At 41.7% G+C, this 27724-nt stretch overlaps 1 protein-coding gene across 3 annotated transcripts in view; it reads right to left on the bottom strand.

Annotated features, from left to right (window-relative positions):
• Ppp1r12b (protein phosphatase 1 regulatory subunit 12B) overlaps window positions 1–27345 on the bottom strand; it is a 209717-nt gene extending 182372 nt beyond the window's left edge. For all 3 annotated transcript variants that reach the window (XM_057769525.1, XM_057769521.1, XM_057769522.1), the window contains exon 1: window positions 26915–27345. In XM_057769525.1, coding sequence (XP_057625508.1) covers window positions 26915–27205 — 291 coding nt within the window. In that variant the 5' untranslated portion in view covers window positions 27206–27345. The remainder of the gene's footprint in view (window positions 1–26914) is intronic.
• Window positions 27346–27724: the final 379 nt, after the last annotated feature.

The raw sequence follows: 27724 nt of genomic DNA, 5'->3' as shown, positions 1-27724 counted from the left end.
TTGAGGGAAGTCAAAGAAGGAACTCAAGCAGGAATCTGAAGCAGAAACTATAGAGGAACACTGCTTGCTCATTAGCTCAAGCTTAGCTAGCTTTCTTATATAGCCTAGTCTACAAACCTAAGAAATTATGCTCCCACAGGAGGCTAGGCCTCCTACATCTAATTATTATTACTATTAATAATCAAGACCCCAGAGGTATGCCCACAAATCAATCTGACCTACAGATAGTTCCTCCAATTGGGGATCTCCTGTCAGATGACAGTAAGCTTGTCAAGATGACAAAGCTCACCACAACAAGAAATTAACTAGGACAACCACTGCTGTTGAACATCTTTTCGTAGGTTCCTTGGGCACTTGCACCCATCTCTTCATTGGAGATGTGACTTTATTTAAGTGAAATATTTGGGGTTTTATTACTGATTTATAAGAGTTCTTTATATAATCTAGACAAAAGTTACTTATCAGCTATGCAATTTGCCACTATTTTCTCCCATTCTGTGAGTTGTCAACATTCTCTTTTAAAATATATGTTATGTGTATGGATATTTTACCTGCATATATGTCTGTTTATAACATGCATGCTTGGTGTCCACAGAGGCCAGAAGAGGTGATTGGATCCCCTGGAACTGGAGTTACAAACAGTTGTGGACCATCACACGGATACTGGGAATTGAACCCAGGGCCTCTGAAGGAAAGCCAGTGCTCTTAAACACTAAGCTAACTCTCCAGCCCCCCATACTCTCTTGATAATGTCCTTTTCAAGTATTAAAGTGAGTCCAAACTATGTGTTATATTTTGTTGCCCAAACTGTGGTACCATTACAAAAAATTCTTTTCTAAACCAGAAGTCATGGAGAACATCTGTTTTTCTCCTAAGACTTTCAGATCTTTGACTTAGTTTGAGTCAAATGTTATATATGATATGAAGTAAGAGTCTAACTTCATTCTTTTTAAGGTTTATTTATTTTCTTATTATTATTCGTGTGTGTTCCCATGACGTGTGTGCACGCGTGCGTGTGTGTGTGGAGAGAAAGAGAGATAGAGAAAGAGAACACTACTCATGTTCAAGTACCTGCAGAGCCCAAAAGAGGGCATCAGCTCTACGGGAACTAGAGTTAGAGGCAGCTCTGAGGTCATACACGCAAGTGCTTAGAGACAGTTTAAGGTCCTCTGAACAGAAGGAAGTACTCTTAACTACCAAGCCATCTCTCTCTAGTCCCCAACTTCACAATTTCATACTTTACATGCAAATATTCACTTTTTCCAAGAACCATTTGTTGAAAATACTATTCTTCCCTATCTACTAGTGTTGGACACCTTTACTGGAAATTACTTAACCACTTATAGACTCTCAATTCTACATCAATGATTTTTCTACCTTGAGCTAATAACACAACGCCTTGATCTACAGGATGTTAGGAAGCTGGAGTCTTCTCCTCTGTTCTTTAAAGGATTGTTTTGGCTGTCTCAGTTCCTTGCGACTCATGCTGTATTTTCTATTAACTGTATAGATAACTGCAATTAACCTTTCCTTTTTCCATTTAGATAACATTTTTTAAATTGTTGGGTAGAAAAAAATCAATATTCTGGATAAAACCCTTGGAAAACAAAACTTTTTTCTAGTCTGTCACTAATTTTTCAAGTAAAAGAAATCTATATTTTATTAAGCAGAAATTTTGAGTTTCATTTTGTATAGGAAACCTTTTTCTTTCCACACCTTACTAGCTTTCTAATAACAAAATATTCATTTGTATTTCCTTAGAAAAATTAGGATGTTTTACCTATAAATGTCTGTGTGTATATGTGAGTGTGACTGCATCATTTAATTCTTTGAGACTTGTTTTTGTAGATGATAAGAGGTTTTTACCTGCAGTAGAATGTTAACTTACACCAGTTTCATCCTACTAACTTCAAATTTCACTTTTTTAAAATTAAATTCTCATACAATGTCTTTCATTGACTATTTATCTATTCCTACAATAATATTACAGGTTTTAATGGCCTCACTATACTACATATCTCTACAAGGCACACCTTACTGAGCTTCAGGGGAATTTTGTTGACTAATTCTGCAAATTAATTCTTTCAGATGAACTTCAGAATTAGCTATTTCCCTGGAAACAAATTTACATAAAATTTTGAGTAGGATTGTGCTTACTTTATAATGAACATAATAACAGAAAATACTATGAAGCCCACAACATATCAGCAATTACTTGAAACTCTTCCATGTGTTAACTTAGTCCTGGCACCCTCGGAGGTACATGCGGCTGCAGCACTGTCACTCGCAGTACAATTGCGACGACAGCGCATTCTGACGATGCTACTAGCGTTCCTACAGCAGCAGGCATCTTTTTATGTTCTTCAGTAAAATATATATTTTCTTCCTGCAGAGCTGGCACAATTCTTCCTGGGCTTATCCCTACTTTTTTTTTTTTTTTTTTTTTGGTTTTTAGTTACTCCTATTGAAAGTGTCCTCCCCTATCACATTTCTTTTTAAAATTTTATTTTATTTTTGTTTGTTTTTTGAGACAGGGTTACTCTGTGTAACAGCTCTGGCTGTCCTGGAACTCATTTTGTAGACCAAGCTGGCCTCCAACTCACAGACATCCACCTGCCTCTGTCTGGGTGCTGGGATTAAAGGTGTGTGCCACCACCGCTCGGTCCTCTTAAAAAAATTTAATGCACATTTATGTATTTTGTGGGTATGCCCATATGCCACAGAACATGTGTGGAGGTAAGAGGACAGACTGTGAGACTCCATCTCAGGTCTTCAGGCTTGATGTCAAGCACTTTTACTCACTGAGTCACCTGACTGGTCCCCTTTGTCTTCCTTCCTTCCATTCCTTCCTTCTTTTTATGATGATGTAGTTTAAGGAATGGTTCTAAGGCCTTGTAAATGCTAAGCATATACTCTCCCAATGAACTACACCCCCTGCCCTTATTACCTCCCCCTTGCCCCGGAAGCCATGTTTCATTTTGTACCCCTCGAATTCACTATGTGGACCAGAATGGCCTCAAAGTCACAGAACTCCACTTGTCTCTGCCTTCTGGGTGCTTAAATTATAGGCATGCACCACTATACCCAGCATTATTACATTCGTCCATGCATTTCTAGTCCAAATGATGGTTTGGAAAGTTATTTTGTATGGATTCAAATTAATTTTATATAACTTTTTAAAAAGCTTCACCCATCTTAGAACTACTCTGCTTCTATGCAATAGCTGCTTCTGAAGATGATGCAATACTCTATACACCTCATCACAACATCCCTACAGCATGATGAAGGGTAACTCAGTGCCTGGCCTTGAAGGTGCTACTTTCCCAAACCTGCTCAGGACTACCATAGGGCAGGCACCATAGTAAATGTGTAGTCCATCTAGGAAGCAGCCTTCTCACTCAATAAAATCTGATTTAGGAGACCTCAAAAAGTTGAGGGGATAGGCAGAAAGGTACAAGATACTTATAGTTTATTTCTAAGCTTACTCACTAACCTTAAAGAAATCACTAAAGAATCCTTTTCTGGAGCCAGGGAGACTCCTCCGAGGGCAAAGGCATTTGTCACCAAGCTTGAATACCTACATTGGATCCCAGGGACGCACGCGGACATAGTGGAGGGAACTGACTCCCATTAAGTTATACTCTGACCTCTACCAGTGAGCTCACACATGTGTACACACACAAATAAATGTAATAAAATTATTCTAAAACATCCTTTCTACCATACGGGCATCAAAATAAATAAAGCCTATACCAATGAAGCAATAAAATGAGGCCAAATTTAAGAAGTAGCCAAGTAGCACATTTAAGTTTTTTTAATTTATTTTTTTTCCATTCAAAAATTTATACTTCCTCCCCTCCTCCCATTCCCCTCCCATTCCTCCACTCACCCTCTTCCCTCCTCCTCCCTCCTTAAGAGAGGGCAGGGAATCCTGCCCTGTGGGAAGTTCAAGGCCCTCCCCCCCTATATCCAGGCCTAGGAAGTTTTGCATCCAAATAGATTAGAGTCCCAAAAAGCCAGTACATGCAGTAGAAACAAGTCCCAGTGCCTTTATCAATGGCTTCTCAGTCAGCCCCCAATTGTCAGCCACATTCAGAGAGTCCGGTTTGATTGCATGCTCATTAGTCCCAGTCCAGCTGGATTTGGTGAGCTCCCATTAGAACAGGGATACTGTCTCAGTGGGTGGACCAACCCCTCGAGGTCCAGATTTCCTTGCTCATCTTCTCCCTCCTTCTGCTCTTCAACTGGACCTTGGAAGCTCAGTCCATTGCTCTGATGAGGGTCTCTGTCTCTATCTCCATCTGTCACTGGATGAAGATTTCATGGTGATATTCGAGATAATCATCAGTGTGATAGTGGGGCAAGGCCAGTTCAGGCACCCTCTCCTCTGCTGCCCAAGGACCTAGCTGGGGACATCCCTGTGGACACCTGGGAACCCCTCTAGAGTCAAGTCTCTTGCCAGCCCTAAAATGGCTCCCTTAATGTAGATATCTTCTTCCCTGCTCCTATATCTGCTCTTCCTCCATCTCCACCCTCCCACTCCCCCAAGCTCTCTCCAGTCTTTCCTTTCTCCCTTCTCTCTCCCCCTCTCCCCTTCCCCCAACCCCACCCCTACCCCCACCCCCATGCTCCCAATTTTTGCCAGGCAATCTTGTTTGCTTCCAATTTCCAGGAGGATCTATATATGTTTTTCTTTGGGTTCACCTTGTTATTTGGCTTCTCTAGGCTTGCGAACTATAGGCTTAATTCCTTTGTTTATGGCTAGAGTCCACTAATGAGTGAGTACACACCATATTCATCTTTTTGGGTTTGGGTTATCTCACTCAGGATAATGTTTTCTATTTCCATCCATTTGCATGCAAAATTCAAAATGTCATTATTTTTTTACTGCTGAGTAGTACTCTAATATGTATATATTCCACACTTTCTTCATCCATTCTTCCATTGAGGGGCATCTAGGTTGTTTCCAGGTTCTGGCTATTACAAATAATGCTGCTATGAACATAGTTGAACAAATGCTTTTGTAGTATGATAGGGCATCTCTTGGGTATATTCCCAAGAGTGGTATTGCTGGGTCCAGGGGTAGGTTGATTCCGAATCTCCTGAGAAACCGCCACACTGCTTTCCAAAGTGGTTGCACAAGTTTGCATTCCCACCAGCAATGGATGAGTGTACCCCTTACTCCACAACCTCTCCAGCAAAGGCTATCATTGGTGTTTTTGATTTTAGCCATTCTGACAGGTGTAAGATTGTATCTCAAAGTTGTTTTGATTTGCATTTTCCTGATCGCTAAGGAGGTTGAGCATGACCTTATGTGTCTTTTGGCCATTTGAACTTCATCTGATGAGAATTCTCTTTTCAGTTCAGTACCCCATTTTTTAATTGGGTTAATTAGAATTTTCATGTCCAGTTTCTTGAGTAATTTATATATTTGGAGATCAGACCTTTGTCTGATGCAGGGTTGGTGAAGATCTTCTCTCATTCAGTAGGATGACTTTTTGTCTTAATGACAGTGTCCTTTGCTTTAGAGAAGCTTCTCAGTTTCAGGAGGTCCCAGTTATTCACTGTTGCTCTTGTTGTCTGTGCTACTGGGGTTATACGTAGGAGGTGGTCTACTGGGGTTATACGTAAGAGTTGGTCTACTGGGTTTACACGTAGGAGGTGGTCTCCTGTGCTCATGTGCTGCAGTCTACTTCCCGCATCTTTTTATAAGTTACAGCAATCTCATTAAATGATGTGAGATCTCCTTCTGCATATGTGTTGCTCTTATTGGTTAATGAATAAACTGCTTTGGTCTATGGCTGGGCAGAATATAGCCAGGCTGCAAGAGATTTATAGAGAGAGTAGGTGGAGTCAAGGAGACATCATGTAGTTGCCCAAGAAGCAAAAGGTAACAAACCACGAGCCTCATGGTAAAATATAACAGAAATGGGTTAAGATGTAGGAGCTAGCTAAAAATATTCCTGAGACATCAGCCAAACAGTATTGTAATTAATATAGTTTCTGTGTGATTATTTGGGTCTGGGTGGCCGGGAAACGAACGAACAGTCTCCATTTACAATTAACAACTTCAGAGATATCCAATTAAAGAACAGCACATAACATAAAACTCTTTTGCTTTTAAACTACCAAGGTCTTTACTTAAAAATTAAGCAGAGACCACCTATCTATTTTTGTGTGTATGTGTATATGCATCCACATGTATGCAGGGACACATGTGAACAAGTGTGCACATGTGTGCAGATACCAAAGGTCAACACCAGGTGTTCTTCCTCAGGAGCTTTTGAGACAAGGTCTCCCACTGGCTTGAGTTCATCAAGCAGAGTGGGTGGCCAGCCTGCCCCAGCCTTCCTGATGCTGGTATTACAAGTGTGTACCACTAGACCTGGCTTTTTTATAAGGATTCTAGGATCAAATTCTTATCTTCAAGCCTGTTTGGGAAGTATTTTGCCAACTGAGTTATTGCCCCAGCCATCTACATTTTTTACAGACGCAATGTTATCTTTCTTATTCTGAAAACTTTTGCAACTCAAGGAACTATCTTATATAACTTTAATAGTCCATCCTATTTTCCTACTTGTTAATATGCCACAATGCTATCTTTGGCCAGAGTATTCCAATGTATGGCCAGATGTAAAACTCACAAGTTTAAAGTAACTTAATATGCCTTTTCAAAGACAATAGCAAAGGTCAGGAGCAAAGTTGTTACTCCAAGTTAGCCTAGCATGCATTGGAAATGACCAAAGCCAGCACCTGCAGGTTTCCTCACATAAGATCAACAACTGCACTTGAACCTCAACACTACTAGTGTTCATTACTTTGTCAATGGATTAAGTTTGGACTGACAAAGAACGTGCTCTAACAATCCTTACTCATAACTTAGTCACATTATATTATCTTCAGTAAAAGAACAAGGTATCATAAAAAGTTTATTATTCCATTCTTTGGATGGCAACTCAACAAAGCTATGCCTAAACATATTCTCATGAAAATGAAAGGAAAAAAACCTTCCAGGGTAAACCCTTAAAGTACAATTCTGAGCCATATAAAGGGTGGGCTACTACGTAATTTAAACAGCTCTTGCTGTGATACCTGGGGAAAATCACTTTACCCCTCTGGATCTCAGTCTTGAATTATAAACTGATGAAGACGAGGTGTACATTTATTAGAACAGTTACCAGCTGCATTACTCTATTTATCACCATCTAAGAGATTCTAGGATCTTTTGAAATAGATTATCATATTCTGGAAAAAAATCAATAATGAAGGGATACTTTCATTTTACTAATGAGTTTATATATGGTTTAATTACAGTGCTTGCTGGTACTTTTCAAATTAGTTTCCCAGTCTGAGTAAGAAATTGAATTTTGATATTTCTTTTTGAAACATCTAGTATAGATGGGCCCGATGGTGCACACCTGTAATTCTAGAACTCAGGAGGATAAACATCTAGTACAGCTGGGCCCGATGGTGCACACCTGTGATTCTAGAACTCAGGAGGATAAACATCTAGTACAGCTGGGCCCGATGGTGCACACCTGTGATTCTAGAACTCAGGAGGATAAACATCTAGTACAGCTGGGCCCGATGGTACACACCTGTGATTCTAGAACTCAGGAGGATACAACAGAAGGAATGCCATAAGTATATAGCCAGCTACAGAGTAAGACCTAGTCTCAAAAATTCCAAAATAATACAAAATCTAGTATAGTATATATACCTTCAACTAAACAGAAACCATGGGGCAGCAGGAGGGTAGGGAGTGGAGGGGCACTGAACTGAGCAGCAACTGGTGAGAAGGATTGAAAAAGATATAGAAGGCCGGGCGGTGGTGGCGCACGCTTTTAATCCCAGCACTCGGGAGGCAGAGGCAGGCGGATCTCTGTGAGTTCGAAGTCAGCCTGGTCTACAAGAGCTAGTTCCAGGACAGAAACCAAAAGCTACAGAGAAACCCTGTCTCGAAAAATCCAAAAAAAAAAAAAAAAAGAAAAGAAAAGAAAAAAAAAGATATAGAAGGTTTAAATGACATAATCATAATCAATGAATTCTTGATACCTGTTTGCAATGCTAAGGAAGGGTTTAGGGGGTTTGTTTTGTTTTTTAATAATTTATCTCTCTGTCCAATCACTGATTTACTTTTGGAGGGGGCAGAGGCTGAGATAAGGTTTCATTTAAGATTGCCTTGAATTCCTGATCCTCCTACCTTCGGTTCCTACTAGGATTAAGGGTGTGTAATGCCACACCCAGCTTCTCTCTGATTGTAAGATTTATATGTTGGTCATGAACAAAGCCCAAATATCAAGCAATATGCTCACTATTCCCTTGATATTTTGCTACTAATCACTACAAAATCTATGCAGCAGTCAAGAGCCATTTATAAATAGTATTACTCTGTTAGTACTCTCAGAAAATAAATAATCAGTTAAAGAATCATATTAGTTTTCACCTCAGAAATCAATGATATGGAAAGAAAGACAAAAACACAAACAAGAACGTGGAGCAACAAGAGCTGTCACGCTAAACTGGAGGCCGTGGAAATGTGCTGCCAAGAACTCTGAGTGGCACTTACCCAGTAAAGAGCCATAATATCTGATCCTTCGCAGACCAGGACATACCCAGCATATAATCACGGACCAAGCTCACACAGCACTCAGGTTTTTATTGTTTATTTGTATGAGTCGGTGTCTTACTAATGTAGCCCTTCCTGACTCAACCCCCACGTCCTTCGACCTCAGCCTCCTAAGTGTTGTGACTGCTGGCATGTGCTATCAAGTCTGGTGATGAGTTTTCTAATTTTTATAACATCTTCATTTATATGTAACTCTATATTAGTTATTTTTCTATTGTTGTGATAAAACACCATGACCAAAGCAATGGTGTAGGGTTCCAGAAGGATAAAGGTCTGTTGCAGCAGGGAAGTGTGCCAGCTAGCAGCATACATGACAGCTGGAGCAGAAGGTGAGAACTCACGTCTTGAATTACAAACACAGAGCAGGGAGGACAAACTAGAAATGGCATATAGCTTTTAAACTTCAAAGCCTGCCCCCAGTGACATACTTTCTCCAGCAAGGGCGCACCTCCTAAACCTGCTGAAACAGAGCCACCAACTGGGACCCAAGCATTCCAAAATATGAGCCTATAGTAGACATTCTCATTCAAATCACCATAAGCTCACATGTCATCAAATTCATTCCTTTACAGTATATAACTCAGTGAATTTTAGTATGCTCAGAGTTTTGCAACATTAAAACCATCAACTTATGAACATTTTCATAACCCTAAGGAGAAACCTCAATTTTGTTAGCCACACACACACACGTATATGGAAAACTGGTGAAATCTCAGTAAGGTCTGTGGATTGTACAAATGTCCATCTCCTGGTTTGATGTTACATTATAGTTATCTGAGAGGTAATTGGTAGAAGAATCTGGAAAGGACACACAGGACTTCTTCGTATAACCTCCCATTGATAAATTATTACTTAACAATATAAAAAAAATGAGCTGACCATATGGTTCAGTGGGTAAATGTGCTTGCCGCCAAGCCTGATGACTCAAGTCAGGTAAACACATCTATAAACCTAGCACATGGGAGGTTGAGGCAGGAACATCACCAAAAGTCTGAGGTCAGAGTGGGCTACTTTATCCAAGCCAGGGCTACAATAACAAGACTGTCTAAAAGGATTTCTGCTCCTCATTCTAAAGACAGTCACATCTTTCTGAGGCTGTGCCATATTCGTCCCTACCACATAATAGTGAAGATCAATTTGAATGGGGTTAGCCGTAGCGGACATCTAGTCATCAGAACTGTTTTCAACTCCATCAAAGTAGATACTGTCACCATCGATGACACCATATTTGACCTACTACATGGTCTACATGTTCTAGTATAGTGATACACAGCAAGCTCCATGACACAAGCTAAAACTAAAAAGCTTGTTATCAATGGGAAGGCCATCTCTACCTTCCAAGAGTAAGCGCTCACCAATGTCAAATGGGGTAATGGTGGTGCCAAGCATGTTGTGGAGTTTACTAAGTTTTATATTAACTTGACACAAGCTAGAGTCATCTAAAAGGAGGGAACCTCAATTAAGAAAATGCCTTCATAAGATCAGGGTATAGGCAAGTCTGTAGGGCATTTCTTAATTAGTGATCGATGGGGGAGGGTTCAGCCCATTGTAGGTAGTACCACCTTAGGATGTTGATCCTAGGTTCCATAAGAAAGCAGGTTGAGCAAACCATGAGGTACGCTGCAAGCAAGTAAGCAGCATTCCTCCATGGCCTCTGCATCACCTCCTGCTTCCAGGATTCTTCCCTGTTTGAGTTCCTGTCCTGACTGCCTTTGATGATGAATGGTGATATGAAAATGAAAGCAAAATAAATCCTTTCCTTCCCAAATTCCTTTTGGTCATTGTGTTTCATCACTGCAATAGAAACCCTAAGACAACTGACATTTTACCTACATGGTAAAGATCAGGGCTATGTGAAGTGTGGAAGCAACAGGGTTGTAATTCTACCCCTGTTGCCCATATTCCCATATATGTAATGAGCATGAAGCACAAAAGTTAGGACAACTCATTCAAGATTGTCATCAATGTCTTCTGTACCACCAATTGTTTAGCTCCCAGGGCCAACATCATCCATGACAACTTTGGCATCATGGAAGGATACATGACAACAGTCCATGCCATCACTGCTACCTAGAAGATGGTGGAAGACCACTAAGGGAAAATGGAATGATAATCATGGAGCTACCCAAAATATCATCTCTGCATCCACTTCCATGGTCAGGGTTGAGGGCAAACTAATCCCAGTGCTGAACTGGAAACTCATAATAATGGCCTTCCAAGTTCCCGCCCACTGTATGTCCATCATGGATCTGACCTGCCACTTGAGGAAAGCTACCAATTATGTTATCAAAAGACAGTGAAGCAGGCATTGGAGGGTCTCCCAAAGGGCATTGTAATTAATGACCAGATTGTGTCCTAAAACTTAAATTAACAACACCCACTCTTATACTTTGATACTAGGGCTGACACTGCCCTCAATGACTACTTTGCCAAGCTCATTCCTGTATGACAACAAATTTGGTTACAGCAACAGGGTGATGGACCACATTGTCCTCATGGCCTCCGAGAAGTAAAAAGTCCTGAATTACCCACCCCAGTAAGAACATTAGAAGTAGAGGCCCTACGCTTCTGGAGAATCCTTGACTCTATTTAGGCTCCAATACACTGAGCATCTCCCTTCAGTTTCCATCCCAGAGCCTTGATTTATAGCTAATCAGATTTTATATATACAATTGGGTAGCCAGCTATTCAGGAAATACTGAGAGCCATGTATTGGTCTTCTTCCTGATAAGAAATATATGTAACAAATAAGGCAGCCCAAGAAGCCTTAAATCTAATCCCAGAGCCACTTCTTTTGTGTAATTAATCATTTATAAGTTTTGTGTGTGTTTCTACTTTGGACATGAATACTCATCAGAGTTCTGTAAAGCAGGATATTCCTTGTTTCTAGAATAGTGCCTGGTATGTATTCATTGCTCAGTAAACACATTTGTAAGGAAAATGGATGAACAGCAAGTTAAACAACTGAACAAATTCTTTTTCCTTAGTTTCCAGGATACACTAACTAGCTCCTCAGCTTCCCCTCTAATCACTTTGTCATTCCTTTTCTTATTTTAAATACATCAGTTTGCCATAGTTCAGTCTTTTTAGATCAGAAAAATTTCACCTTACAGAACTTCACTGAACGGATTCATACAGTCCCATGGTGCACTGAGAGGTGAAAAATGAGTGAGAAGTAATTCCTGCCATCAGGGACTAGGGCTGGCACGGGCAAAGTCAAGTATGAAATTCTGTACGACAGTATCATGTGTAGTTGCTGATCTAGCAGCAAGAACAATATGCTATGAGAAGGAAGACGTTCTGGCAGGGTGGACGTCACAGAAAAACTGATACCCAAGCCTCACAGGATTAGGAAGGGTTACTAAGTACAGAAGCACAGAAGCATAGTGCAGGCAAAGAAAACAAAATGGACAAAGAGTGCCGAGGAAATGAAATGGCAAACAGCAAATGAGCAGTGTGTGAACAGGGCTGGAAAGAAATGGGAGGAAAGAAACTGGTAAGGAGGCTCAAAAAGTTTTGATGCTATGAAGGAGTCAGTCTGCATATAAGTGGGTTCAACATGCAAATCGAAATAACCTGGGGTGCTGGCAAAAAATCAGAAATCTGGGTTCTCCTCTGGATCTGCTAAATTAGCGTTTCCAGAGCCCAGGCACCCATACTTCAGTAAGCATTTGCCACCAAGCCTGATGACCCGAGATCCATCCCCAGGATCCACATGGAGAAAGGAGAGAACCAACTCCCATAAGTTACCCTCTAACTTCCACACATGCACCATAGATTTACCAACCACTGCTAGATTATTTTCTTTTTGCTAGATTGTTTTTTAAAGAAAAGTTACATTATTAGGTTGGCAAGTTAAAAATAACTGCCTGGACATTGTAGCACAAGCCTGTAAGCCCAGCGCTTGATAGAGGAAGGAAGATCAAGAATTCAAGGTCATCTCCAACTACAAAGTTTGAGGCTAACCTGAGCTACACAAGACCCTGGAGACCTGTAGCAGACGGTGGAAATGGTGTGTTCATTTGTCCAACAATTTAGAAAATATCCACTGCATAGCTATCAATTCACATAAACATAACAGCCTAAACTTGCAGCTTGAATGGAGACAAAGAGGCATTACAAAGATATAATTCACAAGTCTTAGTGGTGCAGAGGAACAGGAATTGCCGGGGGGTGGGGTGGAGGGGGAGGGGGGCTTCGCCTCCCACCTCTGCTGCCTCTGCCACCCCCATGTAAGGAGGAAAATATTGGTTTTAACTATGTCTCTATCTTTTTATTTTGCCAATAAAGACTCGGGAGCCAGATGTTGGGGTAAAAACCTGCTAACTCAGAAAGACGGAGAAAGTACCCAGCTATTTCCTCCTTTGCCCTGATTCCCAGAAAGAGAGCTTTCATAGGCTGCCATATGAAACAAAACCTCTCCAACCAGACCTCACTCTCCTCTTCTCCCTGTGCATCTCTCTCCCTAATCTCCTGACCTCCCCTCACTCTCTATGGTCATTTCCAGTCAACTTGTTGCTTGCTCTGCCTCTTAATCTGCAGTTGATTTTATTAAAATAACATAATCTCAGGGTTCACAGTGTGATCAAATATCCCACAACAAGGGCAAAGGAATATCTGGGCAGATTTTAGTTGCTGTGTTGAAATACTGAAACTAAAGTGGAAAAAGGTTCTCTTGGCTCATGATCTCAGAGGCTTCAGTCAGTGATGGCCAGCTCCCTTGTTTCTGACTATCATGGTGGGGGGGCGTGCAGTGAATTAAGCAGCTCACTTAATGATAGGAGGTGAGAGTGGGGTAACAGAAAAAGCAGTTCCTAAACCGCTCCAAGATTCCAAGTCCTAAGCTTCCATCTTATCTTAACAGCCCATCAAAACATTAACTCATTGATGAGATGAGAGAGCCTCGTGACCCAACACTTCCCCCCTCACCCTACCACACCACACCACACACACACACACACACACACATGACATTGCCTTTGGGAAATATTTTAGACCTAAACTATACCAGGGAACAAATTTCAGTTTTCATTGGCAGTCCCAAACTTGGAAAAATAAAAGACTAAAAGACTCCTGGTGCTACTCAGACCTTCTAAGTCGAGCACTTAGGAGTAAGGCTCAGGGGTTTATTGTCAACATGTGGCCCCATCCACCCATATGATTTCTATGGAGTCATTCAGAGATCAGCCCTGAAATTGTCAGTTGAGAGCAAATGCCTCAAATTCAGATTGGCTAATGATATTTTTTTTCAAGAAGAGAATAAGGACAGAAGAGCAATTAAATTGTGATGGGTAAGAATGATTTTGCTCTGGAAACACTGGGACCAAGATAAACCCAACAGGACCTCTAGTTCGGGATGTTTAGTGTGCAGCTAGAAATACTTCTGGAGTCCAGGAAAACTGTCAGGCCTAGAAAGGTCAAGGGCAGAAAGATCTGGACATCATTAGTACACAAGAAACAGATGAGGTCATAGAGCAAGTAAGGTAACAAATGAAGATAGAAAGTGAGAATGCAGACAGAACTCTGGGGGAAGTGGGCCATGGAAGAGGAATAGAGAAGATACTGCAGAGTGATGATCCAGGAGGTATAGGCAAGATCTAAAAAACAAAGTTTTTCTTTATAAACCAAAGGATAAAAATTTTAATAAAGGATGAAGTCAATAAAATATTAAGTGGCCAAAAGGGTAAGAACAAAGGACAATAAGGCACCGTTCTCATAGAATGGCAGGAAAGCAGAAGGGTATGCCACTCAAAGAGAAGAAGGGGAGAAAATAATGGTAGTCCGCAGTTTAAAAGAGAGCTAAGAGTGAGCGGTCTTCTGGCAGCTGTTTTCATTTTGAAGAAGGCAAACATTAGGGCCTGAGTTATGTCTCAGTGGCAGAGCACAGACCCAACATGCGTAAGGCCCTTGGTTCAGTCCCTGTGCTGACCAGACAACAGATAATCAGAGCTGCTGCAACAATGGAAGGAGAAAGCAGGGGACAAAAGAATTGTGACAGAAATCTAGAGACAACTGTTTAGTATTATCCTGCAAAGACTGGTGTCAGCCGGTAAGAGAGGGAAGGAATGAGGAATGATATCACAGACAGTCTGAAGGTGTGGAGGACAGCTACTGAATGTCTTTAGGGGAGAAGGAACTAGACAAAAGTGGATGACTAAGTCAGCTGTTACACTACAGAAAGTGACCGTGGTTGGAATAAGTAAATGAGTAGCAGAGTAAAAATGAGTAACAGAGCCAACAAAAACTATAACAACCTTAGTGAATTGTAAATGAGAGTACTTTATTTTATTTAATAAAACACAGATAAGTACTTAAATTGTGCCAGACAGTGTTCTGAGCACTTCACACATTAACTCAGTTATTTCTCATAACAACTCCATCGTTTGAAATTGTTATTACTCTCATTTCACCTACAATAAAACTAAAGCACAAGATTAAGTGAACTATACAAAACACCTAAGCAGCAGAATCAGGATTCACATCAGGTGCTACCGCCTGGGTCTGTGCCACTCCACTGTGCTGCCTCTTAAATACAGAAGGCCATGTATGTATTATAAAGCCAAATAGGGAATATTATAAAATTTTACCTAGCACTACTCAGAAGCTTAGGACAGCAGAACTGGCAATAGGCAGAGAAATACAATGAACCTTACAAACTCAATGAAGGGGCTGGAGGGATGGATTAGTGGTTAGAAGCACTTGCTGCTATTCTAGAGGACCTGAGTTCTGTTGCCAGCATCCGTGTCACAACCACCTTTAACTTCAGTTCCTGGTAATCTGATACCCTCTTCCGGCCTCCTCTGGCATCCACACATATGTGGCATACATTCACACAGCTGTATTGATGTGGGAGGGTCCAGCTCACTGTGGGCAGTGTTGCCCTCCCTTCTGAGCTGGCCATCCTGGGTGCTGCAGGAAAGCAGCCCAACCATGCCGGGAGAAAAACAGTAAGCAATATTCTTCCATGGTCTCTGCATCAGTTCCTGCTGTGAGTTCCTAGCCTGACTTCCCCAGATGATGGACTACAAGCTGTAGGATAAAATAAACAATTTCCTCCTCAAGGGTTTTTGATCAAGGTGGTTTATGACAACAATGGAAACCTAATACAGACACAGGCACAAAGAAAAATAATTTTAAAAATAACTCAATGATGTTGAGAGTACTTATAAAATGATAAATAGTGATGACTAACAGACTGAGGACCTGGCTAATTCTTTTTCCTCTCTGCCACCCCTCTCCCCAGGATCTCAGAGGCTTGCCTTGAATTGGTGATCTTCCTGCCTCCACTTTTTGAGGCTGGAACCAAGAGGCATGCAGCCACCTTACCAGAGTTGGCTGATTCTGACTTCAAAATAAAGTATTTGATCTGTATCTAATTCCACACTCTAATCGTTCGTGAGAAATTAGCAGTTTGATTAACTTATAATCTTACCTCACAGTGTAAGTGCTTAAAACAAGCTTCACTCTTCCCCTATACCAGTTTCCTTGCTTGTGTTCCCTATCTGAGTTCACACTGGAGTGCAGAAAAGGCCACATGATAAAGGACTGTCTTCTTATCCCTAACCATGTTATCTTATCCCAGTGATTTTATTTGGTCTTGTGCTGCAGAATGGATCCAGTTCATAATGCCTGCTACATAATGCACTAAGCTACATCCCAGACGTCCAATTGTGTATCTTGTTTTCCTTTCCTTAAGTCAATGCACCCAACACAATCTTACCAAACAAATCCTTTAAAATACTGCCCTTTACACCTTACTTCACTGCTCCAAATGCACAGCAGGCTTATTCAATACACACTGTTTGAGAAGACCCATTTGCCAGGAACTGAGATTTTCTAATTGAACTCAGGCTCTTGAGAACTGTTACATTAATTTGTCAGTTTATTTATTTATAAATTGTAATGTATTCATTATTCAATTATCCTACTCAAACAATTGATCTCCTTTTCCATGTAATTTTGTCTTGTTAAAGTTTCTAAAGGAAGAAAATGTTTACATTTTTTAAATCCACTGACACCTAAGATATAGTGCTGTGCACTTAAAAAATTCTTTGTTTTCCTTGACCAACAATTTCCCAGCATTCAAATGTGAGTCTCAGTGTGTGTATCAGTGTGTGTATCAGATTGATACACAATGTGCTCTGGTTTGTCCATTATCTTACTGTAACTTCAATGACCCTATCTGTATTTTTTACTATAAATTAACAACTTCAAGCATAATTTATATAGAAAAATGATAAAAGTTAACTGTCCTTAACTGTCACGGGCTGTACTGTCTCGCTATAAAGACTTTGTTTATGCACAGGCCCTAAGCTATACTAAGGTCTGCCCCATCCTCACTACCCTTCCCACATTTCTAGCAGTTCAGTCAATACATAGTTTCAGTTTGCGTGCACCTGACTCCAATGCTGTTACTCACAAACTGGCTTAAGTCTCAAGAACTCTCAGCAACAGCTGCTTTATTCCTCAGAGCTGCACTCCTGACGCAAACACACTCCAGAGAATGCTAAGGATCCAAACTCTTCAAATTTTTTAACCAGCATTTCTACCTAACTTGTGTTCTCCTCCTAAGTTCTCTTGGTCTTAAAACACATAAGAACATGCTATCAAAAGTGAAATTCCCTATGTGCCCCAGCTAACCAAAGTCTAACCAATAAAATCTAAAACAAGAATCAATTACTAAGAGTGGTAAAACTTGGGAAGCGAAGGTAAGTGGGTCTCTGTAAGTTCAAGGGCAACATGGTCTACAAAACAAGTTGTAAGCCAGTCAAAATTATATGGTAAGATCCTGTCTCAAGAATTAAAATAAAAAGCCCAACCAATAAAAAACACCAATTATTAAGAAAAAAATCAAATACTTTGAAGCAAAATAAATTACAAGAATATAATATAAATGCAGTTTCAAAACTATTCTCTTAGTGATCCCATATGAAATCCAATCTCAAAACAAATAAATAAATGCAATTTTTTCCCAGCATGGAGGTTCATACCTATAATTCCATCACTTGGAGGCTAAGTCGAGTCAAGAAGATTGACAAAAGCTCAAGACCAGTCTGGGACACATAATAATTCCGTGAGACCCAATCTCAAAACAATTCACAGACCAACCTACACTACAATATGAGACCCAGTCTCAAAGTAAAAATAAAAACAAAACCAGGGTAATTTCAACAAATGGTATTGGGAAAGATGTATGGTCACAGATGTACAAAAGAATGAAGCTGGTCCCCTACCTCATACCGTACATAAAAATTAACACAAAGGCCTAAAGACCTATGCAACTTTTGGTGGGGGAAACACAACTGTAAAACTTTAAGACCTTGGATTATTATATTTATTTCACTACTTTACATGTTTGAGTATTTTGCTTCCATGTATGTACATGTAGCCCATGTGTGCCTGGTGCCTGCAGAGGTCAGAAGAGGGTGTCAGACTCCCTGAACCCAGAGTTACAGACAGTTATGAGCTGTCATATGGATGCTGGGAATCTTACGAAGCCAGTGCTCTTAAGCACTGAGCCAACTTTCCAACACTTGGATCATTTCTTAAATGATATTAAAAGCATGGGCTTGGTCTGGAGTGATGACTCAATGGGTAAGAGTGAAGCCAGGTGTCCCACAAGTGCCTTAAACTCCAGCTCTAAGGGGAGTGTTCCTAAAATTTCTTCCTTAGGTGAGAAACATAAACAAGGTCTACCCCTCCTCCTAAGGTCTCAACAATAAACCAAAAGTATGATTCCACCAGAGATCACTCTGGAAAACCAACGAGTTTACTGGGCTTCCTTACAGAGCATAGGTGAAGGGTTACTTACAGGAGTGTAATTTCTCTTTCCCAAAAAGGCAAGGCCAGAAAGTCTTTACCCAGCAGGCATGATGGTTTTCCCATAGCCACATAGATGGAAGTACTCCCCCTCCCACTCTTGCCCCTCCCAGAGGCCACATGCAGTTGGGGCAGAATTGCGTACAACAGATTAGTCTGAAGCAACTGGATGCTCAGGTGGCCCTCTCTGCTCTCTGTTAGGGGAAGGAAACAGTCAACAAGCCCAGCTAGGATGCTCTTTAGCAAGACACCCACAACTGAAATGGTAGTTGTAGTTGTTTGGCTCACAGACAGTTGTGAACAACAGGCGCCAACACCCTCTTTTGGCCTCTGTACACAAGTGTACACATATGCACGTATACTGATAGATATAACACAAAGCATAGGCTGAAAAGTATGCAAATTTGTGATCATCATCAAAAGTTAAAACATTTAAGTTTTTGCTGCTGCAGGAGTGCCTTCCACGCCTTTGAGATACCAGCCCACTGGGGTGTGGTCTCTTTCTCTTTAAAAAGCAGCAGCATCCCTCATCTCTTGCTTCGGACTCCTGTTCCGGCAACTAAACTCCTTTCCTGGTCGTGTAGACGGTGTTCTGTAAGTTTTCCCCCCTCAAATAAATAACCCCTTTATAATCCCAAACTGGTGTGGGACTGTTTCGTGCATTAAGTTTTTAAAAACATCACAGCTAATTGATGTAATAACTAATGGAAAATCCAGGATTTAATCAGGTATGATGACTGATGCCTGTAACCCCTACAGCACACAGAAGTCTAAGACAGACTTCTAGTCAAGGCAAACCTGGTGTACACAGTGAGTTCCAGCTAAGCCAGGGCTACATAGTGAGACCCTGTTACAAAACAAAAGCAAACACACAAAATCTAAGATTTAATAAACCGGTAACCAGCACAGTTCAGGCCAACTTCAACTTACAATCTTCCTCCTACATGCTCCTCAAGAACTGGGGTTTATAGGCATGGAACACTGCAGCCAGCTAACTTTTAGAAACAGCCTTCCTAATATAATTACAAATTGATTAGGAACCAAAATGAGGGAAATCTTATTCAGAACATAAACAAAAATAACAAAATTCTAGCCAGGCAGTGGTGGTACACGCCTTTGATCCCAGCACTTGGGAGGCAGAGGCAGACAGATCTCTGAGTTCGAGGCCAGCCTGGTCTACAGAATGAGTTCTAGGTCTGGCTCCATAGCTACTGAGAAACTCTGCAGCGAACCTCCCCCCCCCTCCAAAAAAAAAACCAACTGCTATTCAAGCCGCAATACTTGTAGCAGACACCCTACTGGAGACACTGTGACTCTCTAGCTAACAGACTGCCAAAAGCCAGGGTTTCTTACCCAAGGAAGAGAGTTTATATCAAAGCAGGTATTGGTGGTTTCATACCCCCTTCCCAGCTTCCCCCTGGGAGTCAGAGAGCCTGGCTTCAGGCTTGTTTGGTGAAATTTTCTTTCACCTTTGAAAGGTATGAAAAGAAAGTGATGGCTGGGCAGGTAAGAGCAGTTCTCTACTACTCTACTCTTGGAGAGGACCAAGTCATCCACATGGGACTCCTGTCCATCAGAACTACAGTTCCAGGGAATTTAACACCATCTCTGACCTCTGAAGAAACCACACAGGCACATGGGGCACATACATACATGCAGACAAAACATATATATAAAATAAATCTTTGTTAGGCATAATGGCACCTGCTGTTACTTAAAGGCCAGCCTGATCTACACAAGTTCCAGGCCAACCAGCCAAAGCTACATAGTGAGACTCTGTCTTAAAGAAAAAAATCTAAGAAACCCCTTTTTTGACACATGGGTCCTGATTTCCTCTCTGAACAGAAGAAACAGATAAGTAGTGTGGGGGATGGGAGAATAAGGTAGAGAAAGGAGTATGAAGAAGGATAATTAACACTGAAGACCTTTAGAAATGCTATACAGAAGGGTTAGAGAGATGGCTGTTTTCCCAGAGGTCCTGAGTTCAATTCCCAGCAACTACATGGTGGCTCATAACCATCTGTAATGAGATCTGGTGCCCTCTTCTGGTCTGCAGACATATATACAGGCAGAACACTAATAAAAAAATCTTTTAAAAAATGCCATACAGAAACCTACTTTACTTTCCAAAATATACACATATACAATATTTTTTAAAAAGGTTTAAAATGGAATTACCATATATTGGGGAGTAGGGGGAATAGCTACTCTCTCAGATGCTATTAGCTATCAAATAAAAGTCCAGAGCCAGGTATGGACTACCTATTTTCAAAATGCTGACCCGCAGGGATCCCATAACCCCACCCCCAAACATTACAGGCTACTGCCACTGTTCTTGGTTACTCTCCAGAACTTGAGGATAAGACCTATTGCCTGCCTTGTACAGTGGTGCATGTCTTTAATCCCAGAGCTTGAGAAGGAGAAGCAGGAGTATCTCTGTGAGTTTGGGCTATACAGTGAGTCCAGGAAACTAGGACTGCATAGAGAGAAAAAACAGACAAACAAGACCCTATTGCTTGAGATGTCACCTGCTTGAGTGCAATACCAACCTAGAGGCCTCATTCCTACCAGATAGCTTTCATGGTGCTAGAAAACTCGATGCATGGCAATGGTGTGAGGGAGTTTAATGGTGCGGGGGCAGTGACTGATAATAATCAGTACCAGTCAACTGTAAACCCTAGAGATACAATAAACACTGGCCTGGCAAGATATGCCCCTTGCCCACTACAGTAACTGAAGCAAGATTAATAAAAACTCAGGGTCAGAAATTGGGGTTCAACCTGAAGATATGAAAAGCAAAACAGCCAGCCACTGGCTCTTACCTCGACCTTAGTCTGAAATGGCTATCCTGCCTTCCAGAATCTCAGAATGAGACTGTCTGTTGAGAGCTGTTTCCTCCCATTTTATAATCCTCTCTAGGGCTGGGGTTAAAGGCATGCACCACCCAGTTTCTATGGCAACTAGTGTGGCTACTGGAATTAAAGGTGCGTGTCATTATGGCTACAGGGATTAAGGGTGCATGTTACCATAATCTGGTCTGTAAGGCTGACCAGTGGGACTGTTTTACTCTCAGATCTACAGGCAGTCTTTATTTATTAAAATATAATTGAAATGCCACTACAGTAACAGGATTGTTCTGAGAATTACCAACCACTGCAATTGTAATCCTAGCACTCAGGAGACAGAGGAAGGAGAATCATGTGTTTGAGGCCAGCCTGGGCTATGTAGGAAGACACTGCATTAAAAACAAAATCCAGCCGGGCGGTGGTGGCGCACGCCTTTAATCCCAGCACTCGGGAGGCAGAGGCAGGCGGATCTCTGTGAGTTCGAGGCCAGCCTGGTCTACAAGAGCTAGTTCCAGGACAGGAACCAAAAGCTACAGAGAAACCCTGACTCGAAAATCAAAAAAAAAAAAAAAAAAAAAAAAAAAAAAAAAAAAAATCCACAATTAAATAAATAGAAGAGACGTAATACTGCTATATACTACTTATGTTTTATTGTTATGGTTTGTGTGTTTGTGAGTGAGGTTAGAGACTGGGAGCCAAATTAGAGCTGCTGACTTAACACGCATTAATGACGCACAGGAGCTCTCTAGCAGGTGACCTGACCCTCAACAGCTGGATGCAGTTTGGCCACTCTTCACAATCACTGTCCATTACCCCGAGTGATTTATAATGAGGTGAGTCGTTCTTCCGCCCTCATTTTTCATGTTATTTACTGTCAAGGCAATCTCAATGTGGGGAAGAAAAGTCAATATGAAGCAACTCATAAAATTGAAGCTTCATCCATGGGACACTAACACAGTCTGTCTGAGCACATATTAAAGTCCTGTCTGTCTCACACTTCTGTCTGCAGGACACTACATGGTCTGTCTGAGCATATTAAAGTCCTATCTCACACTTTTGTCTGCAGGTCACTACATGGTCTGTCTGAGCACATTAAAGTCCTATCTCACACTTCTGTCTGCAGGTCACTACATGGTCTGTCTGAGCATATTAAAGTCCTATCTCACACTTCTGTCACCACCAACTTTAAAAAAACAAGCAAACAAACAAAAATCTTAAAACAAATGTTGCCAAGAAGTTAAAATTAAAAAAAGAAAAATCATAAATTGCCTCACATGAAATGACTACACATAAATAGGGCACAGCTCCTAAACCAAACAACACACTGTAAAATCCACATTCAGTTAGAAAAGCAGATTTTTCCTCAACCTCAAAGAGCACAAGAAACCAGCCAACCCAATTTCCATATGAATGCTCCAAATGTCAGCTCCATTTCGGAGACAAACCCATCACTTGCCCACACTTGGCTGCCTAAAAGCTGCCACACTCAGTGTGGACGCTACCCATCTTCTCCCTCAAGAGGCCGGCAGGGTGTGTGTCTTTCACATGCCCAGAGTTTTCTGAGTGTTGGGGGTTTTGTTGTAAGACTTTCAAGTTTCTTTTCACTACTTTGTGGAACATGGATTAGTGCTTGTCATGAGGCCAAGAAATCTTTTTTTTTTTTTAGGTTTATTTTTATTTTATGTGTTTGAGTATTTTGTCTATGTACCACATACAAGCTTGGTGTCCACAGTGGTCAGAAGAGGGTGTTGGACCCCCTGGAACTGGAGTTACTGATGTTTGTGAACCACCATGTGGGTCCTGGGAACTGAACCTAGGACCTCTGGAAGAGCAGCCAGTGCTCTCCACAGCTGAGTCATCTCTCTGGTCCTAAGAAATCACATTGTTGAACTGGAATTTTGAACAATGTTTCAAAATAAGAGGAACAGAGCAGACTGAACACGGTGGGTCGGGGCAGAGCACTTGCAAAGCAAACAGAAGGCCCTAGTGAAGAAAGCCGTGGACAGACAGGTCTTAGAACACAGCAGGGAAACTGTGCTCCGCTGTCAGCATCATCACACTGCACATATGTCCCACACTAAACTCTTGGGCATCACAACAAGCCTTTCAACAGTCCATATACTATACCTGAATTAGCGACTTTATTCACAATTCTTACAGGATATTTTTTCATATTTATTGTGATGTGCACTCTCATGTGAGTGGAGTTCAGAGACAGCTGTGAGAGTCAGTGCTCTCCTTACCCATGTGTGTTCTTGCTGCTCTCTTGGCAGCAAGCACCTGTACACACTGGGCCATTTTGCTAGCCCATTTTTTTAGGCTTTTTATTATGGGATACTTAAAAATACAAAAATAGAATGGTTTGATGATTCTCAAATAATTAATTCAACACTAAATTTGTCCCTTTCATAAGTCCCTCAACCCAACCCAATATAGATCTTTTATAGCCAATTACAGACATCATATAATTCTATTTACAAGTATTTCAATTTGAAAATTGCAAATATCTCTAAGAAATATACATTAAGTAAAAGCAATCACAATTTCACTAGTTTATCCAAATATCAAATGACAGAGGACAGTGTGTGTGTGTGTGGGGGGGGTTATCATAGGACAAAGAGGAGTGAGAGTGGATGTCCCAAGAGTCTCCTGATTAAAATCATAAAATGGTCAATAGTGTTTAATTTTCCCTGTTCTCAAATTTTTAAAATAAATTTTGTAGAGTCAGCCCAGTGGTGGCACATGCCTTTAATCCCAGCACGCTTGAGGCAGACCCAGGCGGATCTCTGTGAGTTCATGGCCAGGCTGGTCTACAAACCAAGCTCCAGGACAGTCAGGGCTACACAGAGAAACCTTGTCTCGAACAAAGCAAACGAATAAGTTTATCAGAATCATGTTCCAAGCAAGACTCGTATCTGTTGGCATGTATCTTAGGATTCTCATGGGTTATGATTCCTCTAGGGAGGAAGGACTGAACTGTGAGGTAATAATAATGTAGTGTTCATAATGGTGGAAGTTATACACCCGAGGCAGAACTCTCAACCAAAGGGTGAATGTTACAACCTATATAGTCTTAGGACAGACAAGGTGAAACACAGCTATAATCCTAGAAGTCAAGAGGCTGAATTAGGACGATAGCAAATTCAAAATCAACCTAAATCATATGATGAAATTCTGAAAACATTTGTAGCAATTTGGAAATGACCTGAATTTCCTAACACACACACACACGTGCACACACACAAATAAAAAATGTTTAAAAAATAAATAATAAAAGTGAAAATAACCAACCAATAGGTATGGTGCCATATGCCTATAATGTCAGCACTTGTGATGTGGAGTCAGGAGGCTGAGTATTTCAGTTCATCCTCCACTTTAAAGGAAACGAAGCTCAGCTGGTAAACAGCCTTGTTGAGCAAGCCTGCCAGCTGAGCTCCATCTCCTGAACCCTGAACTCACAATGGAAGGAGAAACTTGCACTGTCCTTTCAACTCCACACACACAGGATGGCACACACACCTGCACTCATACACATACACACAAACACACACACTAACCAAAATAAAAACAATCAACAAAGTTACAGAGTTATACTAAAAATAATAATAGGACTTAATATAAAGGTGGAGAATGATTGAACAAGACATCCAGCTGACCTCTGCCCTTAACAAGTATGGAGAATTCACCCTTCCAAAGAGTTCAAAAGTTTAATTTAAATCTTATTTAAAGTTGAATGTAGTTCTCTTAGTTTCTACCACAGTTTATATCTAGTTTCTTATTCGGGGGGCTATGGGGCTTGTGATTCAAAACTGAAAAATCAATACTCACAGGCAACTGCTCTCCTTCCTAGCTTTTCACACACTCACACACACGCAGACACACGGACACACACACACTTCACAGGCAACTGCTCTCCTTCCTAGCTTTTCACACACTCACACACACGCAGACACACGGACACACACACACTTCACAGGCAACTGCTCTCCTTCCTAGCTTTTCACACACTCACACACACGCAGACACACGGACACACACACACTTCACAGGCAACTGCTCTCCTTCCTAGCTTTTCACACACTCACACACACGCAGACACACGGACACACACACTTCACAGGCAACTGCTCTCCTTCCTAGCTTTTCACACACTCACACCTTCCCTTGGTTTCTGTTTCGTCTGTAGAGTGGGAGTCACATTATTACCAACTATACCCATTGCAGAAGAACACTACCAAGACCTACATGAGGGAAGACACGTGAAATCATTTTAAACAGCAGAGTACTATATAAACACTGGTTGTTATATATAATACTTTAAGTAGAGTGCTGAGGAAAACAGGATGGAGAGGAGAATTTCCTTCCACATGAAGAGCAATAAGAACAATTTTAAGCTATTAGCTAAATATATTTAAGGAGGGGCTTAATGGAAACTTGAATTATTATTTAAAAATGAATTCTTATGTGAATACATTCACTTTGTACAGAAAGAAAGGGAAAAGAAAGAAGAGCTGGGGATGTAGCTCTATTGGTAGAGTTCTTGTTTAGCATGCAAAAGGCCTAGGCTTGATCCTCAGCACTGCAAAGACCGGCAGTCCCAGCACTAGGAATATAGGGACAGAAGGATCAGAAGTTTAAGGCCATCGTCACCTACATGGGGAGTTCTAAATCAACCTGAACTACATGAGGTTTTGTGTTCAAAGGGGAGGAAAGAAGGAAGAAAGGAAGAAGGAAGGAGAAGTGGGTGCCCAGCTCTCAGCTCACCAAAATAACTGATGAAGTTCAACTGGGGAGAGAGGGTGGAGTTACGACAGTCAGTATACAGAGAATATTGTTGCATAAGCGAGGGAAATCAGGTGTTATTATCAAACTCTCAATTACCTGAAATCCATATATATGTGTATATGTATATAAAGAAATGACTATATATATATTATTGTTTAAGATAACCATTTCTATAGAGGGCTTCAGAAATAAAACTAAAAGTCTATTCCATAAGTTCCAGACAGAAATAATTCTGTCCCTGCCAGAAGTAGCACTGCTGCAAAGAAATTGAGACACCCATAACAATGAGGTCAAGGGTGTTCTAAGGGTGGCCTGGAGAAGGCACAAACCACACATCAGCAAAACAAGTGTCCTTTCAGAGGAGCCGCCCGTCTTAACCCCCTCCTGAGATTTCTCAACTGTCCTAAGATGTTTTGATAACTGGGCCACACAAATAGAAAGTTGAGCTTATGAAAAGGTTATCAGGCTAACGACACTAAGTGTAAGCGTGAGCGACGTGAGGTACAGGCAGAAGACAGAAGTAAAGAGGACTAATCTATGGAGATAACACCAAGGACCAAATCATCAGTCACCATGACAACCCAATAGGTGGAGGGAAATACAAACACTGACCAGTCACCTGGGTGACACCAGTCCTTCGGGTAAAGACCCTAACCCTAGGGTCTGAAAAAGATTTGTGGTGGAAGGAAGTGTCCAAGAATGTACATGAGTTGACTGAAGTGGCATGGTCTTTGCAAGAGGGCTCTACGATGACACTAAAATACTTCAGGTAGGGCAGTCGAAGGGTCACAGGCTTGCAAGCAAAAGACCCAGCAGACCGAAGGGGGAGTCCTACCTGGTGCAGGGCTGTCAAACCGTCCACGTTGACAGTGTTGATGTCCGCACCTCTTGCCAGAAGCTTTTTCACCTCGTCCGTGTCCCCGCTGGAGCAGGCAGCCAGAAAGACTGCACCATCCTCGAAGCGGACCCTGGGGTTCCCGCGTCTTGTCTGCAGCTGCCGCCCCGAGCCCTGTCGCTCCGCGGACTCCTGCTCTGTCAGCGAGCCCCTCCAGCGCCGCAGCTGCTCCGCCCGCCGCGCTCGCGCCGACTCTGCCCGCTTCCCTCCCAGGTGCTCCAGCTCCGCCATGGCTCGAGCCTCCGCAGCTGCTGACAAAACTACCACCACCAGAATGCTGGTAGCCTTGAGTGGCCGCCACCGCCTCCCTCGGAGGGCTTCAGCCGGGAAATGAAGGCGGAGGCCCCCGCGCCGCCATCTTTACTCCTCCAGCTACTAGCACCGCCCACTCTCTCCTTTAGCTTCAGCACGCAGGCGCTGCTCAAGCCCCGCGTCAGCACGGGACTTGTAGTAAGAAACCTGGCCTAAGGGCACGTTGTGGCCCTGCGGGTGCATTAAAAATCAGTCAAGGACAAGCACCCTTCTCTGCTGCTGGTCCCAGCACTTTTACCTTTACCCTGAAGCGGCAACTATCTCCCCTGCCCCCCCTTCCAGCAGCAACCTCTTTCTCTAGGCATTTTGGGAATCGTAGTTTATTATTGTTGTGACCACTAACTAAACTTAGCTCCCTTAATTAATTTTTCCCTAAACACTTGAAGAGTGAAAAAGCAGCCGTAATTAGCCTTATTTTCTATAAGAGAGGACTAAACA

The sequence above is a fragment of the Chionomys nivalis genome, chromosome 5 (genome assembly GCF_950005125.1).
Source record: "Chionomys nivalis chromosome 5, mChiNiv1.1, whole genome shotgun sequence".
Taxonomy (NCBI): domain Eukaryota; kingdom Metazoa; phylum Chordata; class Mammalia; order Rodentia; family Cricetidae; genus Chionomys; species Chionomys nivalis.
This window is presented reverse-complemented; position numbering and strand designations above follow the sequence as displayed.